This window comes from Zonotrichia leucophrys, chromosome 4, assembly GCF_028769735.1.
Source record: "Zonotrichia leucophrys gambelii isolate GWCS_2022_RI chromosome 4, RI_Zleu_2.0, whole genome shotgun sequence".
Lineage (NCBI taxonomy): Eukaryota > Metazoa > Chordata > Aves > Passeriformes > Passerellidae > Zonotrichia > Zonotrichia leucophrys.
This window is the reverse complement of record NC_088173.1, coordinates 10,482,881-10,504,976: the sequence shown is the minus strand read 5'-3', so window position 1 is coordinate 10,504,976 and position 22,096 is coordinate 10,482,881. Positions and strand designations below refer to the sequence as shown.

The 22,096-nt window shown below is 33.7% G+C and overlaps 1 protein-coding gene across 2 annotated transcripts in view; it reads right to left on the bottom strand.

Moving 5' to 3' along the window:
• The window catches only part of TUSC3 (tumor suppressor candidate 3), a 109,201-nt gene that overhangs the window by 61,709 nt on the left and 25,396 nt on the right, over positions 1-22,096 (bottom strand). For both annotated transcript variants that reach the window (XM_064712218.1, XM_064712217.1), the window contains exons 2-3: positions 9,200-9,369; positions 1,522-1,639 (exon numbers count right to left, since the gene is read on the bottom strand). In XM_064712218.1, coding sequence (XP_064568288.1) covers positions 1,522-1,639; positions 9,200-9,369 — 288 coding nt within the window. The remainder of the gene's footprint in view (positions 1-1,521; positions 1,640-9,199; positions 9,370-22,096) is intronic.

Here is a 22,096-nt window from a genome sequence, read left to right as displayed (position 1 = left end):
AAAGCTGAATTTATCAATAGAAATTATCAACTAATAAAATATTTTCCATCTAAGCAAAAAAAATAGCCCTTTTTACTGAAATGATTTGGAAATAAAAAATATTCCAAGAGAGGCTAAAACACATGCTGTGAAATAGTTAAATAAAATATTTTATGAGATACAGAAACATCCAGACATTGTACAGTGTTTGGAGGCAGCTGATCTGGAACTGGTTTATCATTTCTCTATAAACATGGAAAAAGCTGCAAAAATCAAAATCACATTACTTTATGGGGTTTTTTTTGCTATGGCATCAGTATTACATGACTTTGCACACATAAATGTAAAGTCAGAACTACATTTCCCTCAAATCCACGTTGAAATAGTCATTGGTAAAACTTATTCTTAACACTCTATCTCCTAAAAAAAAACTCTTACACATTTATGCTCAATTTTGTCTAAATGTAAACATGATTTTAAATGCATACCATTTGAAATAAACTGAATTTGTGCCCTGTTATACAAGGAATAAGTTGAACTGGACTCTTCTAACATCTGCTGATTGGCTTAAGGAAAGGTCAAACAAAATATTTTGTTTTATTATAACCATGCAGGTTACAACATATATAAAGTTCTCCAGTCTATATAGTCTATAGGTTATAAAGCTTTAATGTTAATAGCAAAAAATCTTTAATTTTTAAAGCAAAATCTTATGCCACTAATAACCATTTTTACACAATGTATTCTAATATTTTAACTAGAAGTAAAAATAGTTATTAAACACACTATTTAAACTATTTAAAGTAAGTGTTTTAAAAAGACATAATCATCTTTCCCCTGAACATTTAAAGTCACACACTTCACCAAAAGCTATTTAAAATATACAGATAACTTCAAAGTTTTTCACTCCTCCTGATCTGCACTTTTAGCTTCAATCAATGGACAAATATCAAAGATAACATGCCAGTATTCAGTATTCATTTTCAAGAGATGACTTTTTCCTTGACTTCTCAATTTCAGAGCAGACCTTAAAGTATTCTCCGACTTTTATTCTTCACAGTCAACAACTAAATTTTAAAACAGTCTTTTCTCTTTATCCTGAAGAAATTCCAGACTAAATATTACTGAAGCTGAAGAATATTGCATTACATAAAAGCAATTAAAAGGCTCTTATACTAAAGAGCTTTTTTTTTCCCTAAAGAGAAAATAAAGGAAATCTTCAAATGAAAATCTTACTTAAAATGTGTTTAATTCTAAAAAATGGCCTAAACAATTGCCTAGAAAAAAAGTTGCTTATATATATACATATAATGGAATCTAATAACAAAGATTATAAACTACACTTGGAAAATACTAGAAGTGGTTATTAGTAGAGTCTGTCTTCACTGATGTTTAAGAAACTGCTATGTTTTTAACCAGGAGGAAACTGTATACAAAACTGGGGTACACACCTGCAAACAACAACTAATTTATCTTCTGTTATTTGACAAATCGACATGTAATTGTAAAAATCAACAATGCTTTACAGTATTCAATATTTACCTGCTGAAAAACATCTGCCCCTTCATCATAATCCACTATTGTGAAAAACAGTTTGTTTGAAAAAGCAGATGAATAGCGCCATGAATTAGCCAGCACTTGATATTCCTCATTAGCTTGCCTGTTAAGAAAAAGAAACAAATGTATATCCATATGCCATTTGCTTGAAAAAAATATCCTATAATCAGCTGCAATGGTTAGATGAATTACATTTGCAGTATCATTCTTCACATCCATACTATGAACTAAAAAGTTTCAGCTCTTTATGCAACTTTCTGTTTCAAATTTGTCACCTCCAAAATTAGAAATGTGTTACGTTAAACTATACAAGAGAAATCCCAAGATAACATTAAGAAAAAGTAATGTTTTCTATATTTAAAGTCTCAGTAAATAAGACTGGTCTGAGTTGCAAATTTCAAATAGATCTGCTAACTGATCCATGTGAGGATATGCTTATGTGGCCCTTGAGTGTGCTATCAGGATATCCTTGCTAGAAACAGCTACACATAAGGAATTCTGAAACTAGGGGACAAATAACACACAACAGTGAAAGCAGTATGTTCCTAAAATAGCAGAGCCATAGGAGAGCCAAAGAAGCTGCTAAGCACTGGGGAAATGATCCTAAGGGAATAAAAACTAGGCTTGTAAGCAGCATGACAAACTCCAGACTATTTCTCTGAAAGGCGTTCTAGATGTGGTGATATTGTACAATATCTAATCTTTTCTATCAGCACTAGAAGGTGATTTGCTACTAAATATTCTTCTAAAGAAAATAATCAAACAACAAACGAAAAACAACAAACAAATCCACGAAAAAAACCCAAAGAGAACACAAACCAAAACAAACAATTTTGCTCGGACTTTACTAAGAGGAATAGAAAGACAAAGGGAATTTCAGGACAATAATACTAGCAATGACATCCCCTAACCACCCAGTGCCATAAAACCACAGGTTATTCCACAGGACAAATCTATACCAACAAAAATCCAGGGGAAAAACCCCCCAAAATGAAGGGATGCTTGCAACACTTTCTGATTTAGAGAGACTCCTTTGCTAATTTCCATATTACTGTTTAATCACATCCACAGTAGAGTACAAACCAGTGGTTTACCACTTGACAACTCAGCTTTGCATATGATAAGATTTTGAAGTAGTATAAATGTGTTCTGCAGCTTTTTTTCAAAACAGTGTTTCTAGAAAAACAGTTCTATGCATTTCATGATGCAGAATGCTATTTAAAAGCTGTAAATTCAAAAATCTGTTTCCTGCAAGAGAAACTTTGCACTAAACACATATAAGAGAGAGCAAAGAAGGGAAGACAAAATTACAGGATCACAGATATCATAAGACCTTCCCCATTTCTCCATAACAGAGATCAACCTTAGACATGAAATATATTACATACAAACTCCAGCACAGTTGTGTATTATTAGGAAGTCTACTGTACATGAAAAAAAAAATCATAAAATGCCAAGACTTAAAATTAAAATTGATGATTTCTTACTCCCACAAAGAATTAAATAACATGAAGCACAATAAAACTCAACTTTCACCCTTATTACCTGACTCTAAAATTTGCTACTTAACACCCTTACTCAATGGGCAGTTTGCAATTAAAAAAAGAAAAGAAGTAATTTAGGCATTAGATTGGTTACTTCTAGAAACAGATACTATCACGAAGCAGACTAACATTCATTGTCATCCTGAAGAGGGCAGTCAGACAACATCAAAGGAATGCTGTAAAATCTTTAGCAGTATCTGTAGTGCACTCTTCTGTTAAACCTGCTATATTTAAGCTGAACCATTTTTATTATAAGAACAAGATGAAAATCAGTTCATCTTGACGCCACCATTCTTCTTTATCTACCTTTCACTTGTGATGAAACAGTATTTCTGGGAAATTTAGATACTCCACTTATGGCCAGACTATTTGAGAGGTCTCTTGTTCCCATCGATCTCCATATATTTTGCATCTTTAAACTGTTCTGAATTACTGGGTAACATTTAAAGTATTATTCTTCAAAAGGCTGCATTTTTTTGTAAGAGACTCAAAGCACAATTTCATCCTCTCACTGAACATAGCAAACCATTCTATGATGCATCCTCATAGAAGCTCTTGAAGGGTGTGGAAAAGAGTGAAACAAGGAGCAGCAGGAATACAAAGTTAAAGGATTACCACACACTCATAACTGAAGATCATCCTACACACCACTATATCATTTCCAATTGAAAAATTTCTGATAGAATAACATTAGTAACATTTTGTAAGCACTGGTTCAATCCTTCTCAGACACAATAACAGTAAAAAGCATAAGTACTTGACTGAAAAAACTCAGTCTTCAATGATCAGTTATCAACTTGACAATATCAACTGTCAAGTTTTTATCTACCTATCTCTATAATTAGTTCATACCCATTCCATCAGCTTGTTTCTGGGAAGCAATGTTAATTACACAAAATTATTAGAATAATTATGTGAAAATCTATAAAGGCATAAAGCAAAGAACTACACTTGGTCTGAACTCAACAGAATATAATGTTAGCACTGCTCATTTTCTTAACATGATTTTTTAATAGACGGAGTAAATTTGAATGTTATTGCTACGATAGTTACCTCTTTAGAATTTCATCATAATAGCAACACAGGAGCTAGCAACAGCTGTAATATTGACCAGCTGGCAGAATAGTGGCCAGATCAAAAGGGAATGCTACTATTAGATTTACACAGAAAATTCAATATACTGGAAAGTAAGCTGCTAAGCAAATGCTCTAGAGAAATTCTTCCATTATGCAAGAGGTGCTCATGAAATATTAAAAGTTTTATTTAAAAAGATTAATTATGTGTGTGTCTATAGCAGTTAATCAGATTTGTATAACTTGAGCTATATTTAATGAGAATAATTTTATTCTATTGGTCTGACATTACAGTAAGGAAAACACAAACTGAATATTAGGAAAAGAATAAAAGAGTATGGAATTATTTGAGAAAGAAAGTAGTAAAGCATTATTTTCTGGCACAGTATGTACAATGCTTAAAAATGTACAGTTGGCACAGAATGTACTACCAGGTTACTTATACATTCTTATCCATCTTTTTAAAGTAAACTGTGATCAGTGCTGCAATTTACTTCCAATACAACTTCTGGTTTCTATTCGCAATGGTGCTCCCCAAAACTGAAGGAACAAAGGGCTAAATGCATATTTTGACATCTTCTCTGTGTCAACAAGAAAATAAATTCAGAATGCTTATTTGATTTTGTTTAAGATGACTCACGTCACTGAAAAATCTACAAACGTGTCCAGAAAATTAACTAAATGCAACAGAGAGTATAAACACATTGAAAACCATGCAGGTTTTGCAATCTATGTCTCTATAAAAGGAGAAAGCAAGCTAAAATCTATGCTATTCTATTTACAGCATCCCATGAAATGTTCAATATTCTGCAGATGAAAAGAAACTATGAGGTCCTCTTCTGTAGAAGTTGCAAAGTAAAAGAATAAAAAATTGTGATCTCAGGAAGAATAAGGAGTCTGTTATTATCCAAGTATAAAATCACTGCCTTGTTAAGCAGGACTCATCAATACTTCTATCAAGGTCCTGAAGTGCACAGGAAAAGCAATTGCAGAACTTTAAAAAGCTTGTTCTAAATTTCCTATTCCTTCATGGAACAAAAGGTCTCACTACATTTAAGAGACTTGTCAACGACTTTCTCACTATCTGCTCTTTATCAGCTAACAAAAAACTAAAACATTGGATCCTGTTTCATCTTTCTGATGATGCGCCTTGACTGCCACAATTCTTCTTGCTGTTGATCTACTCTTGCATCAGCTATTTGATGTCTTCTGAGATATTTTTAAAGTGAGAAATCAACATATCTTTTTTTCAGGATTAAAAAACCTCTTGGAGGTCTCACTGATATGGTAGATGCTAATAAAAGTATTTGGAATTTCTTCTCATGTATTCTCATGTATATATGAGAATGTATTCTCATGTATATTCTCATGTATACATGGCCCAAGTGACCAGTCTCATTCTTCTGACCCAGATATCCCTTTCTAAATGAAAATACCCCAGCAATGAATTTGAAAAATGAACCAGAAAAAACTGTGAACTGTTTGATAAAAAACAAAACACCTCTTGTATGTACATGTATTCAAAGCAGAGATGGTTGTTTCTGCCCGTCAGATAAGAGAAGCAGAGCTCAGAAAGCAAACTAAAAGCCTTCATATAATGTGTTTATGGAGTGGTCAGATGGTACAGCTACAAACAAAAAAGGAGCTAATTATAACAATGGAAGATGCAGAGGACAGTCAGCATGAGCAGGCTTGAGCTAAAGCCCTTTTGTAGGTAAAAATCAAAATACTAATAATCAAGTGAGGCAGGGGGGTCACTGAATTCTGGCTGGTAAAAGGTACTGATCACTTTGGAAAAATGTAGTGATAATAAAATGAGGGAGCTGATTGCAAGATGCAAGAAGATGAAAGACACAGAAGCTGGCAGCAAATTTTCACCCAAAAATCATTCAAGTTAGTCCAGTAGTTACCATTTGCCTGTATGCAATACAAAGTACAGGCTGAGGAACAGTCCCTCATCTCTATGAAGATATTCCTGTCAGAAGGAATGTGGTTTTTCCTCCTTCTTAGATACATAAGTAATTTTTTTCAGCAGTGTGACTGATGTGGGTAACAGAGATAAACTATTTAGCTGAGTGAAGACCTAAGGACAAAGGGAAAAAGGAAGCTAGTCTTACATCCTGAGGAGTCACTATTTAGAGTGAGATTATGTCTGCCTGCTCATCCAGAGTGATTCATCATCACAGTGCATCAAAGGGCCTTTCAGTATCTACTTCCAATGTACTGTTGAAGAATATATACACCAAAAACAGCAGTAACAGGTAAATCAATTAAAACTAACCAAGTTTAATTTCCTGGAACCAGAACAGTTTAATCAAACACATTTCCAAACATGCATGGAAAAAACCCCATCCTAAGCCATTAGAAACGCATTCCAGCTCTGTTTGAGAGCACATTGAATAGCTAATCAGTTATTCCTACTTCATTTCCTAACACCAGCTGTGTCATATTGGACTTAAATAACTGGGACAACAGAAAAACTGACATTTATGCTACCACTAACACAGTTGTAAAGGCATCAAAGTATTGATGTCTTTCAATACTTTTTTAGATCAGAAAACTGGAACTTGTTTATTTGTCCACAAAGCTAGATGAAAGAGTTCTGCTTTAGAATAAAGATAAAATTTCCTTGAAAAAAACTCTAGAAGCATGACTATGGGCTGTACTAATACATGTACATAGCTGCTGGCTTTCAGAAGTCTTTGTGTGTTAGGACTAGATTGATTCAGACAGGATTGACTGAAAGGATATTTTTTGCATACAAAAGCTTATCTAAATATCTAGTGTCCCAAAGACTTCCTTGTATGCAGCATTTTAACACATCATTTTAAATTGTTATGATTTCCATACACTTTCACAAATCACATGATTTGTGTGACTGATGTTGTAACATCCTCCTTGCTGCACAGAGAAAATCCTCAGATTGTCTGAGACAAATCTGGTCAGCTTTCCACATGTATCATAGAAAGATAAAATACAGAAGTGTCAAATCTACACACCAAAAGGAAAACTTTTTTTTTTTATAGTTTTGTGGTGCATAAACCAACCATGCTCAATTTTTAGAGAGGAAAAAAGTTTTTATTCTTGTGGCAAAGCTACTCAAAGTCAAAGATTTCAGACTAGATACTTCTTCATATTTGAAATATGACATTGATTTTTTCTCTCTATGCAATTATTCCAAAAATCTTTTGACTAGTAGCAGTTAACTTAAATCTTGAACAAGAGCATCTTCACAGAACATTACAGATTAAGTTAAAAAATCAATTTAGCCTTTAGGCAAAGTGGCTAGTGAATATCTAACAATCAAGTAATGCATGCATTTCAGTTCTATATATCCTTACAGTGCTCCTGTCCATTAATTAACCATTGATTTGAAAATGTCGATTTTCCTGATAATGGTTTTATGTGCAGTATGATCAACCTCATTAAATTCCTTTTATTTCACATGAACAAATGGATTTCAATTTCACATTTATTTAAACAAACTCAACTGAAAGTAGTATGCTGATTTTTCCTTCATTTTATGCTTAAAGATTTTCAGTTGCTACGGTACAAGATATCTAGTCTGGTCTTTCCTAAGATGAAGTTTAGAGGCTCTTTTTTAGCACAGTAAACAATATACAGTTGCAAGCAAAATAAACTTCCTTAATATCAGCAATATTTATGTTGTTTAACATGCCCTACAAAAGACCTATATGTAGAACATGGAAACAATTTGCCATGGCCATTATAATGACAAATACAATGACCCTTATAAAGCTGAACTTGGTGCATCTCATGTAGCTTTACCCACTGGTAAATAAGGAATGATATAAAACAATATAATAAACTTTCAACTCCTGTATCATCTCCTGAAGCTGAACTCTGCCAACATAAAGAAGAAATAACAGAAAAGAAACTACTGAACTAAAAATTAACTTCATCTGAGAATGTTGGACAATTTCTGTACCCAATCCTTCAGCTTCACAGTCCATATATGGAGGGTGAAGTGGAAAGACAATTCATATACTCTCCCTCAAAACTGACCAACTGACTTCAATGACACAAAATTAATATATAAAAAAACAAAAACCTAATAAAAACATAGACAATTACAGATACTCAAGTTAAAGTATCAGTTGTAAATGTCACATTCCAACACATCAGAAATCTAACACACTGCTACATTTACCAACCTCGCATATAGTTTAAATAAATGTATTTAAAAACAAGAAATAGTATTACATCATATACAGCCCACATTTTTCAGTCTTACAAAATATTCTGCCACCTATTTAAATCGTGTTTAGAGTTCCCTGCTCAATAATCCCATTTATTGCTAAACACAGTAATTTCTAATGCATATTTTGGCTGAAGAAGGTTTTATTAGCACAGTTTCTGATTTAGTGAGGTAATTAAGTGCATGACTACCTTTCAGTGCCTTGGCCCTATTTCCCTATCATTAGTCATTTTTGGATTAACTTATTGCACTAGGGACTTGCAGAGAGAGATCTTGAACTCTCAAGTCTACTAGAGGCACTCTAATACATATTCAGAGTGGAGTTACCAGAACACATCAAATTGGTGTGACAGACAGTATTCCACAATACCTATGACCTCATGGAAAAATGTGCTAGTACATAAGAACTGTCCAAAGCTGTGAAATCAGAGGGTAAGACACCTGCATGAGCCCCTTGGGCATCTCTTAACTGAAGAAATCACTGAAGTGCCATTATTATTAAATGGTAATGAATCACTTAATGTCTTTGGAAAGATCATGGTTAACTGATAATAAAATAAAGCTGATTTCTTAAATAGAAAGTCTTCCTCAGCTGTGTACATTTTATTCAACTGTAATTTAAAAATCAAACCTGGACTAATTCTAAAATGTGACACATGGATGAAATGCGGTTGAAAAGATGCTGTAACAACCACATGAGCCTGTTGATTAGCGAGCATCTACCCCATGCAAAGAACAACCCCACTTGGCATACTGCACATTGATTCCAACACTCACTTGAAAAGCGAGGTAAGGAAGATGAGCAAGGTCACCAAGGCATAAATTACCTGCACACAGAGCACTGCCGCTGTGGCTGGAGAGCCGTGAACATCACGACCACAGAGTAGTTCCGAGGTGGGGCCTTCACAAACCTTCGGAATTTATCTCCGTTCATGCGGATGACTGAACGCCTTGAGCTCCACTCCATCAGCTGCTCCACTTTCTCAGCCAAAAGATTCTGTAATTGAGGACAAGCATGAGGAATGTTAAGCTTAAATTTTAAGTGCTTTGTACCTATATTCTGCCTTTCCACTCTCCAAATTCCCACGGACTCAAGATGGAAGTTATATATTACTGTATGTACCAGAGTTTAGCTAATAGCATAATTTAGTCTTTCATGTAGTCAATGAGACTTCAAGTATTTAAAAAAATAACTCAGTGTGGTCTTAAACAGAAAGAATACATAAAATAAAATCAAACAGGTTGCTACCAAAGACAAAGGAGTAGAGTAAGGATCATGCCTAACTAGAGTTACCAGTACAGCAATAATTTAACTTTCATTTAAAAAAACTGAAGTTTTAGAAAACACAGCCTTATGTTGTATTTATTCTATTTAGTAAAAATCACAGCAGGATATTGTCTGTCACTTGAGTATAAAGATGAAAGATGAATGTACCTGCAAAGAGAGGGAAATAGTTACTGTGTTTAGAATTTCCTACAAATGTATCATACTGAATTTAAATTCATAGAAGTTTTTTAGTTTGTTAAAGACAAGACTGCACTGTCATATAAACTCATCTAGGTACATTCCATTATGAGATCAATGTTTTAAGCTGATCTCAAGACTGAGAAGAACAAAATATTTTGATTGAACTACCATTGTATAAGAAAAATCTGCTTGTGTATTGTCTTTTGCTTGAATGCATTCCACCCCATGACTGATTTAAAAGCAAGCTATGAGACATACTAAAAGACAGCCCTCTTTATCTAACAATTCCTATGAAAATCTATTTAGGGTTTTGGTTTTTTTTATTAAGTAAATCTGATGCCACACATGCTCAGCAGAAAGTGCTTAGCTTCCTAAGTTGCCTAGGTTCAGCAAGGTTGTACTGACCATGCTATAGTGGATTGCTGCATACAGCGTAGCAGGATTAATGCATCTATCTTGATAAAGCCTTCAGCTCCATGCTCACTGGCCCTGTGGAAGCTGCTCTATCAAACAAAAACTAGAAATAAGAGTGGAGGACCCTGGAATATTACAACTCAGAAGCTAAGTGCTGAGAGGAAGTGAGGAGGACAGAGAAGGGGCAGAGAGACAGGAACGAAATTGAGGAAGGCAGAGCAAGCAAAGAGGAAACTAACTTCAGAAAACTTGAAGATGCTAGAACTCTATTAAAATACACATAAATTAGTGAAAGGGTTTACAAACTGGTCAGGCTCCACCGCGGCGGGGTAGAACAAACTAGCCTAAAAAACCTATAGAAGTAGGGACACACTCAGAAAAGAGAGCCTGATGACATGTAAAAGCCAAACAGAAAGTTTGTATAAGAACAACTTGTGCAAGAACAACTGAGCAAGGAGACAAGGTGGCTATTCTGAGTTTTTAAAAAATTGAATAGAATAGAAAAATTTGGTCATCTAGTAACATTTTGACAAATCAGTAATGCTATGAATGAGAGTAGAGATAGATATATGAGGGCAAGGAAAGAATGAATTGCAAGGATAAAGAAAAATTATATTTTGCCTGTCAGAAATTCCACCTTCAAAATTATCAGAGCCCCTGAGGGGCTGTGGTCCCCTAGGCACTGGTCATCACAAGGCTTGAGTCCAAAAGAAGCTTTGATGAGTGTGGATCATGAAGAGTTCTGAAATACCTGCATTTACTTGACCTTACAAAAAAAATCCTTTAGGTTTTTGCTCCTGTTCCTGTTTTGTACCAGAATTTAGCTAGTATTTGTAATCATGAATGTGAAGGAGAGATTACAACTCTGTTTATCATGAGAATATCAATGATTCAACTAAAACTACAATTTTTCTTCTTCTAAAAGACATATGTTTTCAGTGGTTTTGCCTCAAGAAGATATTATGTAAGTTCATTTCTTTAAAAATAATCATAAAGCAAAGTACACAAAAATGAAGCTTACATATTTGTAAGATTTCCTTCAATTAGCAGTGTCAGGATTAAATCTTTGTTCATTTCAAAAGATTCACTTGTTTTGCATCAGGCACTCCAGACAGTAACGCACAATAAAATACGAGGAGCTAAAAAGAATGGGAACTAGAATGTCCAAAAGCTTTAATTATTCAAGCAAAAAGATAAACCAAAGAAAACTAATAAAAAGACATAACTTTTATATTAACAGAGGAATGATGCATAATATCCTACTCAGTACAGAAAAACAAATACTTTTCAGATTAGGCCTTATTCAAAGAAAAGAAACCCATGAAATAGCATTAAGGGTATGAAAGCAAAACCATGATCTTGACAGAAAGAAAAAAAAAACAGGAGAGGGAATAAATCCGGCTCTATTAGTGCTACATAATTTGCTTCTATAAAATACAGTTATATAGAAAAATCTTACTCAGAGAAGTCCCAATTGTAGTTTTACTTGGAATCTAGTTGCCAATAAAAATTAGTCCTTTAGATTCAGCCACGTATAACGTCACCTTTACATAGCTCTTGTGCACTATTCACTATAATGTTCTCAACCACTTTTATCACTTCTCCTACATGCACTAGTAAAAAGCTAGTAACTGCACTAATTTTGTATGTGTACTACACTAGGTAAAATCAAGCTAATATTTCAGCAGTGTGGACATTAGGTACAATGTATATACTTGCTTCACTGCATTCTGAAGAAATCTATTTTTTCAAATAGAGAGTTATGAAATAGACTGCAGATAGTGTCTTGCCTCATAAAACATTTTGCTATAGGCTACACTTCTCTTAGTTAACTGACTGCACTTCAATATCCTACCAATATTTTGGACACTTTATTTCAGAAGATGTCTTTTGCAGAGTAATTAATAGAAGAGACCTTGGGACTGAGATCTCTAGAATTCACAGTGCAGTCTTTCTGACCTGTAAGTCTTTAGAAAAATATGAAGGTCTGATATTGGTTTTGTCAATTACAAAATATGTTCACAATATATGCTCCTGAGTAAGTTAGCAACCTTGTCCTCATTTCATTTAATAATGTAATCAAAGAAATAAATCTGAGAAATAAAAGTTTGCATTTTAGCCATGTATTTGACTTTAAAGCTGAATCTTAAGGAAATATGGCATATTTTAAAATTCCACGGGTCTAATTCAGCTTTGGATCAAAAAGGCACCCACCTAACAGACATTACACTCAGAAAAATCAGTCAGTGTGTTAACTAACAGGCAGGGGGCACGGTAAAGTGTGTTTTATGTATACTGAAGCCAGCAGTCTTAAGGATTTCATAATTCAGAATCTAACTTGGATATTTTTGTAAGAAAATTAATTTTTTTCAAGATAGAAGTATAGAAAACAGAAAAAACATACTGTAGAATAAAAGCATGAGCTCTACATGAGTCAAAAATTTTCTCCACTGCAAAAGAAAAGCATTGAAAAGTGAAGAAAAATTGACAAAAAACCACATAGAATGAAAAGGCAAAATTTTTATATTACCCTTAGAAAAATAACCTACTAATATCCTAGAAAGCACTGTTAGAAAAGACAATGGTCTATGCCAAAATTGCTTTGCTTTGAAGATACTGAAACCAAACATATTTTCTTTCACCCTTTATTCTCCAACTGTACAAACCATACATACAATTTTCAACAAAGTGAATTCTCATTAGGATTCTAGACACTTAAAAATTTTATTAACTTGCCTCTTTCCACCCCCTGGGAAAAGTCTTCTGCCAGAGAAAATCTGGAAGTAGGAGAGAGAGGCTAAATCTAACAAAACACATGTTGTGATGACAGACACAACAACTGCTACTCAAATCCAGAAAACAAGGGACACTACCTCATTTTCACTCCAGATTTCTATTTTTCTGCTCCTTTACATAGTCTCTGCAAGTAAAGACTCTACATATATTTAAATCTATTAATTTACAGTATTCCTCTAAGGCACTTACCAGATTTATGTGGATAACTGAAAGGGTTTTAGTTGAAACACTAAAGGAGAAAACACCCAAAAACAAACAAACAAAAAACCAAGAAACCCAAACCCTAATTATGACAAAGGAAATTCTTCCTGTAAAAAGAAAACTCTGGGTGTGATGTTGCAAATAGCTACAAAAGGATCAACAGATAACAGTCTTTAACAGTCTGTAAAAGCACTGAGAACATTCAATCAATGAATGAAGAAGTAGCCAAGTATCATTTACTTATTTTCATTAGCTGATGCCACAATCAGAATATAGGAACATGTATGACCTATATGTGCAAACAAAATTAATGCTAATTTCTGTAAACAAACAGAACTACAACATTACTTGCTGCTCCTACACTATTTTGTTGCAAGTGAAAATGTATAGCACATCAACATTTTTACAAAACTAAATAACTGTTAAAAAATCTGAGAAGATCCAAAATCCAGGAATTTTCTTACACAACAAGTAAAGCTGTTATTTTTTTAGAAAACAGGATTATTTTGTAAAGCAATCACCTACAAAAATTGTCCTTGCTCTTGAAATAGCGACAGTCATTGGCATCTTTTCCTCAATCCTGTTAAGCAGATGATCACTCCTCACTGAAAAAAAAGCTGCTTGGGAAAACAATTCTAAAAAATTCCTCTTTTATCCCTAAGGCTAGTAAATTATTTTTCCATTTGCAGTTTTCCCTATTATTGAGTAATGAAGGAAGCAAAAGGTAAATTTCATCTATTATAGATCTTGGTTTCCAGTGATGTGATAAAACAACCGAGCCACCTGTCAAAAAACTAAGTGTGACAAGTTCTAAAACTAAAGATGCTCGCAGGCCAAGCTTCTGGCATCTGCACCTGAAGCAATTCCCTATTAGGGACTGCTTCCCAGTGATCCTTCATATCTCCTCTCTGCTTCTTAACCCAATAGAGCTTGACATCTACAAGCCTTCCCTTTCATTCTCTGTGACTAGCAGATTAGCTACTGAAAACACAGCTTTACTTACTCATTCTCCCAAGACACAGTGCCTAGAAGACAAAGCATAAACAACAAGAATCACCTTGTATACACACGTGCTGCCTCACTTGACTTTAAATCTTTCTTGGCCAGATTTTCTAAATTTATTTTGGTCCAAATAAAACAGTTGTGGGCAGGGGGTACCAAACAAAAAAAAACAAAATACCAAACATATTTTCCTAAGTGCTGCTTGCTCAGTCTGTCCAGTGGATGGCCCTGATATTTTCAAGATTTGTTCTTTAGACTTCCTTTCATTTACTTTGCCTTCTGTTAGAATAACGTCACAGGGGTAACCTAAGGCATAAGAGGTTATTGGAAAAAAGCAAAGAATTAAGTCCAATATTACTCAATGATTCAGTGTTCAAATTTGACTCCCTCCCTTTGAAAAACACCAGCTCTAACACTTTACATCTTTCAGGTTCCAGACGAAGTTTCAGGTTTTTCTGATGTAAGAGGGTCCTGAATACTCAATATGTGAACTTGGAAGATTAAGACCTCAGCTTTAGAAAGACTGGGTCAAAAGCAGTAACATGAGATTCCTATACTAGGAAAAGTATAAATTAGCTAGAGACTCAATCTACTAATAAGGCTGAAGCATTGTTTATTACTGAGCCATTCCCCTTTCCTGATAAATTCCAATTCACTCCAGCACCTCAAATTTCACTTTTTGTAGTGAAAAAAATAAAGAAAGGAGTTTCTAATTAATGATTTGATATTACATTTGCTACTGGAGGTGAGCTAACTACAGATTTTGTTAAATATTTCTGAAATGATGTTGCAAATTAAAAAAAAAAAATAAGATGGCTTGACTTCCATGTTTCCTTTATGTGTATTTTACCAAAACTAGCTAAGGCAGATTGAAAAACCACCCTTGATGAAAATTCTGCTTTGTTCACTCAGGTGCATCAAATCCCCAAGAAATTCTAGCTCTGTACACAATTATTTCAGGACAACACTCATTGTGGAAAAAAAACCAACTAAACAAACAAAAAGTAAACCACAAAACAAGGTTGTACTGATACTGCATGTAAACTATCTCATAAATCTATCTAATGCATGTAGCTTAAATTCCAATTTACTTTAACAGTCTCCATTTTAGTCTTTAATTACACTAAGAATAATAGTACAGAGAAACTAATTGCACTAATAAACACATTTCACCAGTTTGCTGTAAGAACAGTTAACTTCTCTAAAAATGTGTCTGATAAACATTCAGAGATATGCAATTACTGACCCCATTAAATTGGTGGCAGAAAGATGATGGATTCAACATTCAAAGTGTTCTTACAGGCATTCATTCCTCTGCTGTCCCTTGGTCAGCTGATGCCTGCATAAAAATGTAATGTATGCTACCAACATATCAGTATCCCTGAACATATAAAAACATTTATATCATTTCTAAAACTCAACACACAATAATGGCATATATTTAGGTAATTTCATATAATATTTCCTACACACTAAAAAGGGAGAAGATAGAAGGCTACTTTCCTGTATAGGTCTTCTAAACAAAATCTTAAATAGCTCATGGACTTGAAATGTAATTTCTTTGATCTGTCTGCATCTTCACTCTTCTCTCTAATATTTTCTAAGCTAATTTAAAATCCAGGGGAAAAGATTTAAATATATTTCACTTTTTTCAAAATTTATTCTCTTTGCATTAACAAAAGCACCACCAGTAGCTTTATCAAAAATACTTAGTCTCTATTCTGAACTTGTCTTTAAACAGGAACAAAAACCATGGGTCATATCAAGGTTACAAACTGTGATTTCTTGATTCACAACCGTAGGCCTAATGGAGAACTCCTGGATTAAGTATCTGAATATTCCAGTGAGCAACACATTATTCTGCAGCCATAGACTCATAAACTAATTCTTCTATTGAGAATAACTATCAGTACAACAAATATTTTCTTCTCTAATTTCTCTTCTGCAAGCAAAGAGAAGCATGAATTAATGCAAATATTACTAACCACTAAGATATACAGAAATCTGTTTGGATACTTTTTTTCCTTCTCAGATTATTTATTTATTTACAAAAAGCCATTGGCTGAACATAATTGAGAAGCCATGTAAGCTGGCTGACTTAATATTATGCTCCATTGACTCAAAGTCATTTAGCTGTGACTGAGAATTTGCTTTTTGGAATGAGATGCTGATTTTCATCTTTATGTAAAATGCCTACATTGTGGCATAATACCTAAAAAATGTCCTTTTCAAGATGAATAGATAAATGAACAGAGAATCAAAACTACTGTGGTTTTTTGTTTCTTTTTTTTTATTATTATTTTAGCCCATATGTTGTTCTATTAGCAGATTCAGAAAAATCTGGTTAATTTCCTATTACATGAAGCTCTCATTTTCTGAACATTATAAAAGTATTACATTAATATTTTTACACTGTGTAAGATGCAACACTGAAAATAACCTGCATAATGGTTTACATGGATGTATTAGGCCCAGCTAATTTTACAAAGACCATCAATTTCCACTGAGTACAATCAAAAATTGACAATTGATTTCAAAATACAAGAAATTTACCCTGTTTTCTATTTAATACTTTTCAAAATTTTCACAATTTGTCACAAACTTTAAAGTAACTTACATCCATTTAAAGATGAAGTTAATCTGATTTAAATAAAGCCTGTAAGATCAACAATATGAATTACAGAGTAAGACTCTAGTACTGTAAACAAGAACACAGCTTATTTCAGGAAAGATACATTAAATAAACAAAAGTTAAAATACTTAAGTTTTATAGAAATAAGCCTAGGTAAGATGATTTATATGACTATAGGCTTTTCACTTATAATTTTATTTTACTGTTTTTTCTTTATAAGGATGGAAGTAACTCATTACATAATGAGAAATACCAAAAGGTTGAATTATGAATTAGAGGAAAGATTCTACAACAAAAGCACCAGCTAAACCTCAAAGTACATTTTGCTTAGGTCACCTTTATACTGAAAGGATATTAGTCTCAGGAGAGCATAATATAGGACATCCAGGATGATTCCAAGAGTGCTTGTTATACACAAAAGCTAAAAAAGCTCCATTTACTCTCAGTGGAAAACAATTCAGGGTGACCTAGCAAAAATATTGCAGAAGTTCTTAAAGTAGGGAAGAAATTTTTAGCTAAATATTAAAATTATGCACAAAAAGTTAAAACTAATTCTGCACATATATTTCAATTCATTAAGATCAAACTACTAAATCTAAATTGCTTTTTATTTCAATATTCAGAACCTTCAGATTCCTGGGAATTGGATTCAGCCATACCTTTAAGAGTGCTAAATTTATTATTTTTATGCAGATGCTTCAACTTAACTCTATACACAATTATTATTTCACAAATCAAAACTCTTTCTAAATCCAGGAATACATCTCAAAGCTGCAGATTATCAAGATGTTTAATATCAACTTATTTGGCCTGCCATTTTCAAATACTTCTGATTTTTAGGTAAAATTAAACTTAACTAAGTCAGCATTTTAAACTAGTTGCTATTTAGATTGCCATTCTCAGTTTCTGGACCCCAAGGAGTTTTTTTGTTAAATTCAGCTTTCTGCAAGAGTCATCTCAGAGCATTCAATTAGCAGAGTAGAATTATGAGTTAACTACTGAAAGCCATTCAGGAACTAAATTATTATTTGGGTACCTCTCCCTTCCTACAAAGAATATTGACTGCTCAACGCATTATTAACATTGTATTTATGTTTAAAAATAAGTAACTCTTTCACTTCTTCAGGGTTTGCTGAAATCAGCAGGCAGCCTTATTTAACCTAGATCATTTGAAGAAATTGTATTTCTCTACTAAAAGCAAAGGTCTGACACTACAGATAATTCTCCTCTGTTTTCTTCATTCTAAAACTAGAGTCCAGTGTCTCTGAAAATGTGAAAATGAGATCTTTTTTTTACTCTCAAGTACTGCATATGAAGTTGAATGTTCTACATACAGTGCTATATAACTAGCTGTTCCCTCTCAACTTTATCACAAAATATCTTTGCCAGCTGAATCTCTTACACTATTAAAAAAGTGTTACAGAGTAAGCCATAAGAACCTGATAAAGCAGGATCAGGTTACTCATATACTAGTTTTGTATACACCACAGCATGTAGCTCTAGTACGCCATGTATCCCAAACTGCATGCTGCCCTGGGAAAAATTCAAATAACTTATGTAGTATATTCCTTAGGAAAAACAAACAAACAGACCCAAAACCAAATAAAAAACAGGAAAAAAAAGTCCAAATACAACCCCAAAACAAGTAACAACAAAATCCAAACAAAACAAGCAGCCACCCCTAACCTCTGCACAACTCTTGACAATGCTCAGTCATCTTCACAGTACAGAAGTGTTCACTGATGTTCGGGTGGAACCTTTCATGTTTCATTTTGTGCCCACTGCCTCCAGGCCTGTCACTGGGCACAGTCACAGACATCTTTTGTGAAAAATCCTTTCTTTAGGATTTTTCCCCTTTCTGAGAAGCTGTGGCCTTAGCAACAAAATGTAAACAATGGTTATCTGCTGCTGTGGAATGCAACAGGTGCATCTGTGATTGGTCTTGGATGAATGTTTGGATCTACTGACCACTCACTGCAGAGCTGTTCTTGCTTTCTGCCTGGACACAGAACTTTGTTGATTCCTTTCCTTTCCTTTTCTATTCCTAGCGTAGAAAGCTTCTGAGAACTTTTCCCTCTATTCCTTTTAGTATAGTCATAATGTAATATATATCATAAAATAATAAATCAAGCCTTCTGAATATGAGGTCAACATTCTCGTCTCTCTCTTCACCCTGAAAGACCCTTGCAAGCCCAGTAACAGGGCACCAACAATTCTGCCTGTCATCTTAACCCTTCAGGTATTTATTTGCATCGATATAACTCCTCCTCAGCCTTTGCTTTTCTAGGGTAAACATTCCCAACTCTCTCAGCCCTTCCTCAGATCATTTTTAACTCCAGAACATTAGGTGCAAAGCATGATATTTAAAGGATGTGCATGAAAAGACATCACTTTACTGAAGAGTGGTTCCATCCTAATTTTTTTTTTTTCATTAATGTAAAGCAAGTTCTTCTTTACAGAGCAGGTAGCATCTAGAGAAAAGGTGACTTGGACAGACATCGACAACACTGTTCCTTTGTTCAAAGTGTATTTATTCCCTGTTTCACAATAAAGTAACTCACAAACTGAATTGCTGTTGAAATACTGCCAATCACATTTCTATCCCTTACTGCCTATTTCCCTGCATATTTATGGAATGACAAGATTTTATGTTGAAAGCTGATAAAGTAATGATGACAGTAACTTCACAAAGAGGTAGTTCACCTCAGAAATTTGAGGTTGCTTTGATTTTGGTGGAATGCTACCAATAAATCACAATTTGAAAGTGGTCAAAAAGCCAGAAGAGCAACAAAAGTTCAGGGTATTACTTGATTTTCTCCCCAAAAAATTAAAAAATTAAATAGAAGTTGTATCATTTTTGCTCTCTGTAAACAGGCATGCTAGAGACACATTTTACAAAGTCATTGATAACTCAGCTCTCCTCTCTGTGGAACCACATAGAGACTAATCCCTTAAAGCCCTTAAGCACTGTGCTACACTGAAGAATTACCCAGACAACCAAACCATGGCTAATGCGAAAAAAAATAAATAAATAAATAAATCTTTCTTCCTCTTCTTCACTTTTCTATGTTATTCCAAACACCAGGTTAAAAACAGATGTTGTATTTCCAGACCCTGGAAGTACAGAATAGATGACTGAACAGCTACAACGAAAAGAAGTTTTATTAAAAAAACTATTAAAAAAGGCTAGCTAGGGAAAACATCAAGAATTTAAAGTGCATTAGATTATAAAGAAGGCTGGGAAGGGGCAGCAGCAGCTACTGTTAAAAGAAAGAAGTTTAGGACAAATCAATTCAACATTTGAAATGTAAAATGCAGAGTAAATACAGAATAAATCAGAGAAGATTTGGTTCTGTGAGTAAAAACATACCAGAATGAAGGGGCAGAAATTAAATTGTTTCAAAGCACATAAGCACTGTTTGGTAATCAGAGATATAACTGCTTGAACAGGAAAACAATGAGACCTCAAACAAGCATACTGAAATAATTTTGACAGAAATTCCTTAAGAATAATGCTTGCATTTTTTAAAAAAAATTGCTCCAACAAGGAATACAAGAGTACTCAACTTTCGTTGTTATTATATAACATACATACATAACATAAACATATTATATAACATACATACATAACATAAAAAGAGGGTATATAACATAAAAGAATTTAGAGAAAGCTAAGTGACCTTTAACAAAATCAACATATCAGCAGAGTTCTCCATACAAGCAAAGAATAACTGGTTAACTTCATACAGAGAATACATAAAGCATCTAGTTGAAAAACATTCTGGGATTGAGTACTCCGGCTTCTTCATCTTCCAAAACATTAAAAAAAAAAAAACAACAAAACTCAGAATCAAACAAAACCAAAAACACCAAAAAAAAAAACCAAACCAAAACAAACACAAAAACCAGCAACAATAAAAAATGCCAAAGCCCCAAAATCAACACATAGGCAGACATCGTGAATTTGTCTTTTTGGTATTACTGAGAGAATTTTCAAGTACCTGTTTCTTATTGGCACCTTAATAGCAAAGGTTATCTTGCTGCCTAATACACTGGGAAGCTAAAACAACAGAATTAAATTTCTCACTTGCCTCTTCACAACAATTGAATTAAGAGAGTAATGTCAGAGGAAAGATGTGGTGATGATAAGTAATTAACACTTTCTGTCTTGTGCCAAGGCAATTAAGTACTTTCTGAAATAAGATATCTAACTATGCACAAACTAGTCTGTGTAAAATTAAAGAATTTTAAAAATTACAACCAAAAATTGCAGACAAAATAGTTAATCTTTAGAGTGGAAAAAGTTGTTACTGCCAAAGGCACTGTAACATCTTGTGACTACCTACCCCAGATACAAGTTTTACTTCTTCCTTAAAATTCCACATGTTCTTTATGTTCTACCCATTAACCAAAGTACCCATAGGATAAAACCTCCTATGGTAGAAAAGAAATAAATATTATGCAAAATATTATTACTATTCTTGTAAAAAAAAAAAAAAATTAACTCCAGACTTGGCTAATATGAGACCTATCCGGGTTAAAAACAATTACAGATTTAAAACCAAGCAAAATAAACAATAACAACAAAAACCCACCACCCAGACAAAAAAAGCAAAATTTTTGATTATTCTTTTGCTAAAGAGGAACGTAATTTCAAGACCTAAACCAGTCAAGAAATACTAAGCTTCAATTCTGTAAAAGACCAAGTAGAGATCTGCATCGAAAGTTTAGGTAAACAAAAAGAATACTTGCACTTTTAAAGAGTAGGGTGCTTAAGGACAGAGAAAAAATAGAGAGAAAAAAATTATTTGGCGGTTTGCTTTTTGTGGTTGATTTTAAGGAGTATGTTGATATAGAATAATGAAATAGAAAGGAGAAAGGAAGCATGATTATAAAATTTAATATTCCACAGACTCATCTTAGAGCTTTACTTTGAAAACAGTTAGAATAATAAATCTGAGAAGCACTTTCCCGATTTTTTTCCCAGCTGAAAAAGAGACACTTTTCCTAATTTGACCAAGAATCACTTTTCCTGATTACCTTAATGCACACAGATATATTCTGAAGTCCTCTTTACATGCCAACACCATCATCATAGCAATATAACGAAAGCAGTACCAGCTCAGGCCACAAGTCAGCCTAGTTCATGTGCAACAGTGGATTCCCACAGAACTCAGGTACCATTGCAGCTGCCAACCGAACAGATTAGAT